We start from the raw sequence: 13,396 nt of genomic DNA, 5'->3' as shown, positions 1-13,396 counted from the left end.
GTGTCCACACAGATGACAAGTTATTTTGGTCTGAATCAACTATCTGACTTTCACTTGTTAATCACCTGCAAACATATTATAAAAAAATCTCATATATTCTTAATTTCTAATTATTCTTATGTTTCTTCATAAGAAGTTACATTTTAAAGAAATAGGTTCAGCAGCAGTTTCTAAACCAATTTACATATCCCTTGCAAATCCAGAACTTCAGCTAGATGAGCTACATCCATATCAGTCGGCCTTTTGAACAAACTTTCCTGCTCTATGGTATATTTGACTTGCTGTTACTCAAAGCTCAGACCGGTCCTGGCGATGCTTCTCAAAATTCTTTCCTAAAAAAAGAGATTTTTCAGCCTGGCAATCACCTTTTTACTGAATTATGCTATATCTTCACCTTTTAGACTACTTAATTTAAAGGATATTAAAATTGAAAGGAGATTTATGGCTTTGGTTTAGTTTGGCAACTGTCTTCAACCTTCAGTAAGTTCATAAATTATAGCCTGGATTGTGAATGTGTACATTTGCTTAGAATCGGACTCATACGATTTTAGTCTTGGCAAACTACATAGAAAGACAGCACCTCAAACACAGTGGTGTGAATTTACTGTCATGTATTTCCACTAATTTCTCCAAAGTAAATGCCACTGTAGCATCTAAAATAGTTGCTTATTGGAAATAGAGAAATATTTTTCTTATAAATTTACAGCAGCTTATTTTTATAAACCTCATTATAGAATACTACTGTTGTTGTAAGGTATAAGACACAGCAATCTATAGTGCCAGGACTGCAATATATTTTTTAGTTTGACTTTAAAGAGCTTGTATTACTAAAGCAGAACAATCAGTACTCATCTAGCAACATGGAGCTCATACTACAATCGCCACTTGGGCATTTAAATGGCTGCAGAAAGGGCTGTTCTGTCACGTCAGCTGATTTGTATTGGATTTGTTCTTGTGCTGGACAACCGAGAGCTGAAAGGGGAAGAAGCATCTGAAAACAAGAAAAGACAATAAGCAGAATTAAAAATATTTACCTAATGAGAACGAGTAACTATAACAGTAACTCCATCCTCATTTTGTGAAGCCACCAACATAAAGAAGGAAATTACATGACTGAAAATGAAGAGAAATTCTTTTCAACTGCCACATCAAAATTCAGTCCTGTGGCTTTTTGCCACCTGTAATGGTACAAGGCAAAGCAGATCCTCACTCTTCTATCTGCTTAAATACATTGAATCAGATTCAAATAATAAACTGACAGTTAACTTAGCAAACAGTAAACATACTGTAGTTTAGGCAAGCAGATCAGTGACATCAGACTATAGAAAATAAAAGCCATTTAGCAGCTCTTACAAGTGAAAAAGGAAATTTTTTCTGCCTTTTTGTGTGTCAAAACTGTTGTATTATTAACTGTCATATTTTGAAAGCTATACCTGTATTCTATTATGAACTCTAAGTCCTACAGAGCATTTTCAGTTCTCTCATAACATATACTTCTGACAGAATTTAACTCAAGAAATAATCCCTGCTTCATCCACTGTAGTTTCAAATTGAGGTCACAATCATGTGTTACACAACCTTCTTTCATGAAAGAAAAAAACAGACCTGCATTATAAGCTGCAGAAATCAGCTGCAGAATGAGCAACAGAAAACATAAGAACAGTGAAGAAACTTGCAGATTTACAACTAACAGCAGTATTCTAGGATATGCTAATATCAAAATAAATGCACTGAGTAGTGGCAGAAAATAAATATTGTAAAAGTTCACATATTAAAAACCAGACTGCAAGTGAAGCATGAGGTTTTTACAGAACGTTCACTTCAGAGGCTGTCACAATAGAAAATGTATTTGGTTACTCCTTAAATCAAATAGTAAAGTACCAAAATTAGAAATAAATTGTGTATTACAGTTTGTGTTAAGTCTTCAAGAAAACGAACACAATGTACTGGCATGCATCAGTTATATGACATCAGTTTAAAAAAATAACTTCTTGATGGTATCAGTGAGGCATTTGCTACATATATTTATAAACCTCAACTTGAGAGGCTGTACAGTCTATATGCTGCCTGGTTAGAACGCTGGACAGTATTTATATATATATATAAATAGACACACACATATGGATGGATGAGTGATGCTACTTGAATACTTGCCTCCCAGATCAAAGCTGGCTCATCCCTGGTTTCTTAACCATACAGGCATACATGTGGCTACAGATCACAAAGGGTTGCAAGGGGCTGTGCAAGTTGCCATCCTTCATCATCTGAAGCATGGCTTGCATTCAGCAGGGACGAAGGGGAAGGCCTGAACTAGGGATTCCACCCTGACACTCAAACCAGTACTGTCTACTCACACCATAATATTCTACTTTTATATTATGCTACTGAATTCCTCATATGACTCTGTCTGACACTACAAAAATTCAAATAGGAACAAATGTATTTTAATAGTACAGCTTTGTACAATTGAGGGGCTTAGAGGTGCTGCAGAATCTACCTTCACACCAAGTGATCCTTACCATAAATGGTTTATGTTTTCTAATCAAATACAAACCTTCTGAATCTTTTCATGACAGCCTGGTGAAAGAATGGTTGCTGAAAGTCAGCTATCATGTTGCTGAACTTGGTTCTCAGAATCTCCCAAAACAAACAATCATCAACAGTTTATATAGCAACTTCTTAAAGCAAAGCATGTGTTGCTGTTAGCATGGTTATCAGCACTAAAAGCAGGTTTCCCTGCTTGCCTTCCTTTTCTCTAACACACGTACAGAAGAGATCATTTAGCTTTCTACGTCCAGCAATTAACAACTCAGCTTTAACTTACTCTTCGTATTGAACAAAAATATTAAAACACATGCTCAAGATTTTCCTCTAAATTGTAGAGCCACAGAATCCTGTGAAAAACAACTTGATTAGTCACCCTGATCTTTTGTCTTCTAATAAATTAGCAGATGAGCCCCAGACAAACATATGCATTTTATTGGTATTGTTAATCAGAAGATGACAAATGTTTGTGTGAATTAAAATGTTGATTTCATAGCTTGTGCAGTTCCTGGAGCATTGGGCACTGTGAAAGCTTGAATATTTGTTCAACTTTTTTCATTCTTATGTCCTGTATAGATAATAAGGTCAAAGCATAGGTCTGATATTTACATAGATGGTCAGCTTTCTGGTGAAGAAGCTAGCTAGCAAATGGGATAGGGTCGGATTACCGCAGGGTAACCTTGCGGGTTCAGCTGGTTTTATTGCCTGGCTCACAGTGCTTAGTGAGCTTTTCTAAGTCTCAAGTACAAATCATGTCATGCATGACAATTAGTTTACAGGTAGTTGTTTTTCTTTTAAACTAGATTTCTAATCCTCAGAGAAGTAAAGAAGGTCTTGAAATCCTGAATCCTAAAAATCAGGGTAAAGAAAAAGAAAAAAAAGTTAAACCTCCATAGATTTAGGAGCTTTTCATATAGCTATGAAGATTGGTTCAGTGCCTAGCTTATTACCTTTGACTACTTTGGGGCACACGTACTGCAAAAGTCACCACTTGCAAGAATGTTATGAGTGGATGAGAGGAAGAGAAAGTCAAGAAGCTACAAAAGTCCAGGAAGACGACACTCTTTAAAAGAGCTTTTAGCCCCAGAACTATAAAAATATAAGAACCCCTATAGACATTAGAAAGAGGCAGTGTAGACATACAGAGAGAGACTTGATCAAATAACTATAAAGGGAAAGGTTGGAAAAACTCAGTAAGAAAGAATAATTTCCACTTGTGATGGAAGTTGGGGAAATCAGAGAGGTCAAGTAGGGCAGAAAGGGATCAGTTCAAAGAAGCACTCTCTTTGTATAAGGTAAAATATTTAATTCATGTTTACCTGCTCAATCTAGGGGTCATTTCAGCCCTTCAATAAATGTAAGGAGCCATGAATGTATGTAAAACTGGAATATAATTGTGTGAAGAGAAAGAAATATGTAATAAATTCAAGTAAATGACTTCTGAGAACATATTTTTATATATTCAATAAATTCTAACATTCAGACCTCTCCTTTCAAAGCAAATAATAGAAGATTACATGTATTAACTGCAGATAGTAGAAAAGCCTTTCAAATACAAATAGGAGCTCTGTTTTCAAACAGCTGAGCATAAACACTGAACTCTTTTGGACACTGTGTAGACTGCTTGATAGATTCCAGCTTCCAGAAATCGAACCAATTATCTCCTCAGAGATACACAACTTCTCTCATTAGGAGCGGAGTATCGTACATTTCTGAGTTCTCTGGAACGTGAGCTGAAAAAGACTGTGAATCTAGATCCACATCAGGTTTCGGACAGCCAGCTGCTGGTTTGGGTGACAAAGTCCAACCCTTATTTTGCTACTGAATTTTGCCTGATTTTCCAAAAAGCTCCTGTTTTGACTATGCCTTCTTGTCTTGTATCTCTAATCTCTCTCTTATGCCTACACTCTGACAGCTTAACCACATACTTAAGGTTCAACAGATCCTTAAACTGGACAGCAGGTAGAGGAAAAAAATCCACCGTGTTAACTGCTGAGATTTTTTTTTTAATAAAACATGGGGGTTTTTTATACATTTTAATAAAACACGATTTTCCAAATAAGTCCTATGAACTTGGTGAATGCAGTGCAAGTTTGGGGAAATGCTCATAGAGACAATGGAAGGCATAAGAACATCTGCATATTGTCCTCAAATATTCTGCAAAAAATTAGTCTTACTTTTACAATATCACTGTATAGTTAGAATTGTCCCTGCATGCAACACTAAACAAGAATGAACAATTCATGGACCACAAACATTTTATCAATCAATGATTCTGGGGTTCAACAATTAAAAAAAAAAAAAGTAAAAAGAAGATGACAAGAAAAAATAATTAAATCTGTTGTTATTGAAAGCTGTAATTGTTACTGGATAAAACAAGAAGAACAGTCCCTAGCTGAAGAACAATAAAAATGTTCCATTATTTTTCTCTTTTGCTGCTGGATGACTTAGCAGCATATAAAGAATCCTTGTTTTGCAAGCATACCCTTAATGTTTCTCTCTGACACACAGTTTGCTACAGTCTTTTATTCTTTATGTTGTGAGAATCAGACCCTCAGATAAAGCCTCCTCCAGATTTAAGGATTTTACATGAAACTACCAGCAGTAAGATACGATGAATACCATCTTACAGCAGTTTCAAAAGAAAGAATGGCTATCAGAAGACAGAACATAAGACAGTCAATGTTCCATGTCAGAAGATATGTTAACCTAGGATTATACCACTGTTTTCAAACTGTGTACTACAGGCACAGAGCTGATGAGAGAGAAGGTTTGCACGGCTGAGTGCAGGGACAGATTTTTCTCTTAGGATTCAGCACTACGTATTTCTGTCTTTTTTACGCCATCAAGTTATTGGTTTTTCACTGCACAGTTTTCAAGGCTGCTGTGTTTCACTTTCTTATAGCTACCAAATTTTGCCACACTGAACTGTAAATAGAAGAGATTGCAAGACTGATGGTAATACTTGTATAAATACAATACAAGATAAAAATTAGCTTTGTCAACAAATAGCCCAGGCAATACCTTTTCAGACACACCAATTTTATCTCCTGCAAATACTTCTGTACGAGAATTTGCATCACTATGTAAACTGTCCTATATTAGATTATGAAAATAGTGCAGACTTTGGGCATAGCCACAGTGCTGGGTTTAGTACACAAACTCTTAAATACTGATAGCAGCATAACTCTGATAGTTGGAGAGTCAGAGCTGAGACCTATGAACAGTCAAATGATTAGCTAAGCTTTTCAGATGTGTTTTGCCACTCTTCTTGAGGCCCACGCTGCATACCAGTGCTCCTAGTAGCCGTCAAAACATACTACTTGTAATACTTTACCTTTTTTTTCCCCGAGAAATTATGAAAGCATCCCAGTTTCCATGCCCCATATTCCAGAGCAGCTGGAAAGCACACTCCATCAGAAGTACTGCTCCTGCTAGTTCAAGTCTTAAATTCTATCCTGAAATTTTATGCTAGCTCATTTTCTGTGAATTCCATTTATTTCTGCTGGGCTCTTTTTTCATGCAAACCTAGAAGTTAGTCTCCAAAGTTCTGCTGATAGGAAAACAACTTTAAAACTTTTTGCTGCTAAAGGATTCAAGCAGGACAAATGACCCCTGTCACAGAAATGTACTTTTGTGCATATTCACAGACTGATTCAGTAGGAATCTTTTGCATGTAGCAGGAATATTATTCTAGAGAATATAGGGAGTTTCTGTTTTATTTTTACAAAACATACATGGCTCATTTCTTCACTTGTGTTTTCTGTTGTTTTCTCTGCCAGAGTCCACAAGTTCACACATCTCCAAAGGCACCTACTAAGGAATAGAAGACAGAAGAATTGGTTTCTGTGTGCATATATAGCCAATATGACTATCATGACTAAGAAACATTTGACTAGGTCTTTGATCCAAAATGGCTGACTTCTGTTAAGATCATTAGGGTTACAACAACTATCAAATTGATGACATTCCAGGTGCTAAATAAGGAAGGCAGCAAAGCCTGACTATTATGGACTTTTGGTCCACGGAGGAGTAAGCACCTTTGGCCAGAGGCAATATTTTTTCTCCTTTACAGTTTGTATGCTGCAGTAGAATGACTGCAGTTTAAATGCAGGTGATGACTTTAAAACTCACCTATGAGAGGATGCTGTATTTTGATTCATATAAATAGCCTAACAAATCAAATCTAAAGCGGAGTTTAGCATGGAAGCAGCAAAAGATAAGCAACCATAAGCTTTTCTAACATAAAGCAGAATTATTTGTAAGTTTGTTAAGCTTCTAATGAGTTATGTTACAGTACTACAGGAAGAAAAGTGCAATCATCCTCTGCAGTGCAGGGCTAGATATTAGTTGTCAACAAGTTAAATTGACTTGTTAAGTGTAGTAAGATAAAAGGACCTTTCTATAGTGCAATCAGAATCCTTCTGTGACTTTACAAGGACTGGCAGCAAGAAAGAAAACAAAAAAGCAGAAATAGATCAGAGACCGTAAAATGAAGTGCCATAGTTCTTGAATGTCAACAAAAGCTGCTATAAGCAAATACTAAATGTCCTACAATTGTGTCTCTAGTTTGTTCAGCAGGTCAGAGAGAGAAAGAAAATGCAAGATGGGTGGGGTGGTCACTGAAAGGAACCAAGCTTAGACTCCACTAGAAATTGTGTCTGCTAGCTGAGACCTGCTGCTGCACAAGGTTTGCTGAGCAATAGTGAAATGTAGGGTCATTTTAATGTCAGCTGTTCTCAGAATAAAACTGAGTGACATTTTACACATATTTCTTATATCCATATCAAACAATACTATACATACAGGACTAATCTACCTATATATTTGCTGTACTGTTTAGAGCACTGGGGTGAATTATGGCCTACAAAGAAAAGGAAAGAAAAAGATCAGTTAGGAGACCGTTGCAAGGAGATACTTTGCGTAATTAATAAAAAAGTTGGAGAAACAGGACAATACTTATCTTGTAGATTCATAGATTTTGTCTGGGTAAGATCTAATGTTGCCATTGTTATAGATTGATATAGCATGGTCCATTATTACCATCACCCACAGGTTTCTGCATAAGCTGTCTAATGAAAATGCGAATTGTTTTCTTTTAAAACGTTCCTGGTTTCTCCTAAAGGGGTTTTGGTTTTAATTTTTTTAAGCTAAAGGCTAAAACAATTAATTGTCACTGGCTGATATTTCCAGTGATATTCAGGATGAACCAGACTGGCCTTCCACTGCAGTCAGTGGTAGATTGTTAATAATTTTTATTGGGAGGGAATTTGAGAACTTCTCATACTCTCTCTCAGTACATTCAGTTTATCATATCCGTTCAGTGTCCCTATGATTTATATGTTGCAAATTCCTGTTGTTTTCTCCTGTCCAGCTTGGCAATGAAAGCTTTTTAGTCAGAACAAAAGATTAATGACTTGGAGTTACAATATGTTCAATTCAAACTTCATAGCCGGAGACGGCTATATATGGAATCAAAAGCATCATTCCTAAAAAGGTCCACCACCACAAAAAGAACCTGTTGAGGTTGAATTCCATGCAGTATGTAGCAATTTTTAAAAGGTGGAATTTCACAATATGAAAGAACAAGATGGATTAATGCCCTAGAAGCTCCAGTCTCTACTCTCTTTGATTTACTTTACAGCATCAGAAAGCCAATGAGAATAACCTATATATAAATAAATATTATATATAGTATTTGAGTACTAGCCCGGATAAATTGCCTTCTGAATTTTAATTGTAAAAAAAAAAAATGTTGTCTTCATGTATTTTTAATTCAAGTTAAGCAATCCACATAAAGGGAAGGTGTTTTCAAACAAGTCATCACACTGAGTTAAATGTAACTCCATTAAAAACACCACATTTTGTATAACGAAAATGAGACCTTTTTTAAAATCTTGTTTTTCTGGACAGCATAATTTTACATAGCACTTTGCACTCCAAACAGTTATTTTTTTTAAATTCATAAATAAATCTAATTTCAAGCAGCAGAAACTCAGCGCTAATATTATGCTACTTGCTGACACATGGTCTGAAGGTACTGTGTTTGCAAGAGAAAAGGAAAACAGCTTTAAATTTGTGACCTTGACCAAATGACAATTTACTTTCTCTTCCTAAATAAAAGCTAATTTTACTCTACAGTCAGATAATCCATTGTTTTGCTCTTCTAGATAAAGCTGCTCTACTGATTTAATTTAGGTTTTCTAGTCCATTTAATTCCTATATTTTTATACATGTTCTTAAAAAAATGTGCTATTTATTGTGGACAAGATATAAAATGATTCAGCAACTTAATTAGAGATCCCATATAGTGCAGCTTTAAGTAGTTACCCAAATAGAGCAGGAAGTTTAGTAGGTGCCACTGGAACTAAACTTCTTGTCTTTAAAAATCTGATGTCTAACAAAGTGCCTATTTACATGTCAGTAGTGGTCCAAACCCTCTGGCTGATACTGAAACACATCAAACACATCAAGCAGCAGTATCTGTCCAGGTACTCTGCGATTCAGAAGTAGCAGCTATAACCAACTTAAGGTATTGAGACTGGGTATATTTGCTAAAATACTGTTGACTACGATTCAAAAGTGAATTCATGACAATTCCAAGACAAATTCACCTGAAAGTTGGAAAATGCAGAACAGGGTTCAAGGACTCTGAGCAAGTTAATTGAGCATTGAATTTCCATGTTTTGATGTGTCGGGAAAAAAAACTTGTTCTCTGAAACAGTACCACTTGGGTCAAGGCTATTTAGTTGACCTTGCAATGTTCAGCCAGGGTAGAGAATGTAATTACAGATTATGCCAACACAATGAATAAACATCACGGTAGAATACATTTCTAGGAAGCCACTGATGGTGAAATCCAGAATAAAAATATTTATTTTGTGTATAAACTAATTCAGGGGGGTGGGGTAGAATAATTTTCCCCAGTATGATTACAAAAGACACTTTTCTATACCCCTTCCTTTATCCCTGCATGAATTGCTGGAAAACTTCTAAAGGAATGTTTGTTTCGTCTCACGTATAGATGGATGGGGAACCAGCGGGTTAGGAATTTCTGTATACATAGAAAGAAGATAGAATCTTTCATCTGCCAACCCACAGAAATAGTAGCCAGTTAGGGGTAGTAATTTGCTCTAATATGTGGGTCATAGAGATTAAGGAGCAAGTGCACAGTTCAGAGAGGTCAGCATTCACAGACATCCAATTAAACAACAAGTAAACATATCCAATTGTAGTTATATTCTACTGGTTTAATCTGATATATTAGAGGACCTTTCAATACATACTGAGAGTCATTTCAAGGAATCATTATGTGCAAATTGACTTAGAACCTGCACTGCTGCTCAAAAGTAGACACTTTCAAAATTAAGTTCCTGGCTCCTCTGCTACCCCAAAACCTTCTCTTTTCTTTAAGCACCTGTGTCTGTGCTAGTGCAGAACTTTGGTAGTTTGCTTAGATTTAACCCCAGCAAAGGATTCATCAATAACAATACAGAAATAGCTTTCCAAATATGTACTCGCAATAAGATTTTTGTGGTACACATGCAAACAAGTTTGACAAAACCACCAACTTTTGCATTTCAGGATGCAAACACACCTAATGACAACCAGAATGGAAGGCGGTTTTCTATTTTACTGAGGCATTTCACATAGACATTTTGCAATTGCTAAGTACTTTCGTGGCAAAATCAATTATGCATCTGTAACTGATTCCTACTTAAACGTGAAATATATGTCAGAAGTTTCTGTTTCTGACAGAAAATACCGCTCACCCACTTTCACTGCCTGTTTCTCTCAATGTATTGAGAAGCCAAGTTTGCCAACCTACTAATTATAATTTCAGGTCAAACCACTAATAATTCAGTGGGTGAGATATCTGTACATGTGGACTTCTCTACACATCCTGGAACTGGTGAGCATAAAGTCACTGTAAAAGGTAAGTTTCAAGTAGCTAATTTTAAAAAGAAAGCAACAACAAAGTCCAAAAGTCCAAACACTACATCCTAAGTAAAACATACCAATAATAAAATAACAAATGTTAAATATTAAAGTAAAGCTATCGGTATGCTTCAGGCGATTCAGATCGTACTTTTTCCTTTCTCAACATCAGCACAAGTTAAGCTTATGCAAGTAAGTACTGTCTATGGAGTTATAAATTCAGATGTGTCAAATTACACTTCTGAATTGCTTGCATATAATTTAATTTTCCAAAAGCTGTAGCAAAGCTGGGTGGTGAATGACTGCATCAAGACTTAAAAAGTTCAATTTTTAACAAAATGCCTTTGTTCTGCACAACCTGAATTCCAGAGGAAACCCAGTATCATTTACATTAGTATAAGCTATTTTTTTAATTACAGTGAAGGCAGCAGACGAAAAAGTTGTTAATGTAAAGCATTTGTAAAATATATGTTTATATTTGCTACTATTGTAGGTGAAAGTAGTTAGACATCTTACTGAGAATAGGCAAAGCTCCTCCTAGGCTGCCAGGTGTCAGTATCCTATAGGAAAGCTCTCAGGTCACCTTTCATTGGCTACACAAAGTCATACTGGGTAATTAATGGGAGCTCTTCCAACAGAACTTTATTTGACTTCATTGCTTTTATTTCTTTATAGTTGTAGCAATTAATAATCTAAACTGGCAAACAACAGCTATGTTCCGGCCATTTGTGGAAGTTTGCATATTAGGTCCTAATCTAAGTGACAAGAAAAGAAAACATGGAACTAAGACAAAGAGCAACACCTGGTCACCAAAATACAATGAAACTTTCCAATTGTAAGTCTTTTTGTCCATTAATTGCATATTTTATGCAAATTTTGTTGCAATTTCTTGCAGTTAAACCACCAAGAACGTAAGAAACCATCCTAAGTCCTCTATATGCATCAGAGTCCACAGATATGGACACCACATCAAAATTACTTAGTAATTTGTATCTGTTTTATATGAAGATGAATGACAACCACAAAGGTTTCAGTCTTACAAAAGCTGGTTAGAATGTACGATTCATTTCCCTGCACAGGGATAACTATTTATATACCTAGGAATCTATTTGCCTAAGTAGTTATCTGGACTGAAACATTAATTATTACTGCTAGATATCTGGGCCTTTATGACTGTGGAGATATCTAAATATGTAAAGGGCTGTGCATGTGTTAAAGGTATTATTTATCTCTACTACTCAATGCTTAAAGCAGTAAGAAGCTTTCCCCGAACTTGGAGTTTTCAATTTAGCACTTCTCACGGCACCTGTCACCTGTTTACTGCTCCCCTTTCATAACTGCGATCAATTCAATTTTCCGTCCTTCACCCCCGGCACCAACTAGGACAGATTTCACTTTCTCAGTGTCTGACCACAAAGCTGCTGTTGAGGCTTGCTGCCAGTGATTTTCTCTGTTTTTTGCAGTTGAGTTAAAGATGTGGTTATGACAGCTGTGGAACTAGTTGAACAGTTTAGGTACTTTCTAGGCAAAGGTAGCAGTGTTTATTTCAGATATTGAGGGAATGACAAATTCTCTGTTTCTGTTCACATCACTGGGAACAGAGCCTACATCAACAGTAGCATCTGAAAGGTTCACTGTGTATAAGATTTAAAACTAAATGATATTCTGTTGCAACAAAATGGAACTTCAAAGATTAAGCTACCACTATCACTTTAATTTTTACAAGATTTTGAAAGTACATTTATTCCTTAGGGGAATTAAACTGAACTCCTTGTTCTAAATTCATATTTTTAATCCATGCAGCATTTTGAGTAACGAAGATAAGCCTGGAGCCTACGAACTTCACCTTTCAGTGAAAGATTACTGCTTTGCTAGGGAAGATCGCATTATAGGAATGACAGTTATTCCGCTGCAAAACATAGCAGAGAAAGGTAGCTGTGCATCTTGGTACCCCTTGCTGAGAAACATCTCTGTAGATGAAACAGGGTTAACAATTCTTAGAATACTTTCTCAGCGGACCAACGATGAAGTTGCTAAAGAGTTTGTAAGGCTTAAATCAGAGACAAGATCTGCTGAAGAAATGGCCTAAAATACCCAAGTAATGCAAGATTGTCACCGCCGAGAACATAGCTACAGTGCTGTTGTCTGACTAGTGCATGCATGTGCAAATCTGTGGGAATGTTTAACTAACTATGTTGTCAGTGTTTGTCAGTACTTATGTACTATATTTGCAAGGTATGTCAAGGAGCTCTATATCTTTTATAAATATTTTGGTCTTTGGTAAAGTAATTGTTCCAATGAAGTGCCAAAACTAAGATTTAAGACTAAATGTTTCATCGTATCTTTTTAAATGTTGATTTCACCTCATCACAATTCCTTTATTTTTTAACATTTATTGATAAATAATTAGCTTTTATAATTGATTAATAGGTTGTCTCTGTTAAACTACTGTGTTGCTTATTCTAACTTAAGTTACCTCCCTTACTATTATTTTAAAAAATATGTACCTAGTTTTCTTCAAACTATCATTTTATGCAAGCCTCATTTTAGGTATCTTACTGATAACTTTTTCTATCATTACTACAGATGCAGTTACTTATAGAAAGTGTTTGTAATTTTATAATTACGATATAAAGTAATGATTTTTGCATAAAAACTGAAAAAGGATGGAAATATTTTATGCTAATCTTTTTCCAGCCTTTCATAAATATCACTGTGAAGAAATGCTCTTAAAGCAAGTTCTCAAGAAGCTGTGCTTATCAGAGTTTGTTACTGATGTTTGATATCTTGAGATAACTTTGTTCTTCAAAACTGCCAAGGTAATAGCATATTTGTATTAAAAGGGTAAGTCAGTATCTGTAGAAAAAGACTGCCATACAGTACGATATATGTGCTTTTAAAAAAATCATTTTTT

General features: G+C 35.6%; 1 protein-coding gene across 2 annotated transcripts in view; it reads left to right on the top strand.

Moving 5' to 3' along the window:
* UNC13C (unc-13 homolog C) overlaps nt 1-12,819 on the top strand; it is a 184,326-nt gene extending 171,507 nt beyond the window's left edge. For both annotated transcript variants that reach the window (XM_009940223.2, XM_075431450.1), the window contains 3 exons: nt 10,388-10,480; nt 11,158-11,317; nt 12,286-12,819. In XM_009940223.2, the coding sequence (XP_009938525.2) occupies nt 10,388-10,480; nt 11,158-11,317; nt 12,286-12,571 (539 nt within the window). In that variant the 3' untranslated portion in view covers nt 12,572-12,819. The remainder of the gene's footprint in view (nt 1-10,387; nt 10,481-11,157; nt 11,318-12,285) is intronic.
* The last annotated feature ends 577 nt before the right edge of the window (nt 12,820-13,396 follow it).

The sequence above is a fragment of the Opisthocomus hoazin genome, chromosome 10 (genome assembly GCF_030867145.1).
Source record: "Opisthocomus hoazin isolate bOpiHoa1 chromosome 10, bOpiHoa1.hap1, whole genome shotgun sequence".
Classification (NCBI taxonomy): Eukaryota; Metazoa; Chordata; class Aves; order Opisthocomiformes; family Opisthocomidae; genus Opisthocomus; species Opisthocomus hoazin.
The sequence above is the reverse complement of the archived record's forward strand: the minus strand, read 5'-3'. Positions and strand labels throughout refer to the sequence as shown.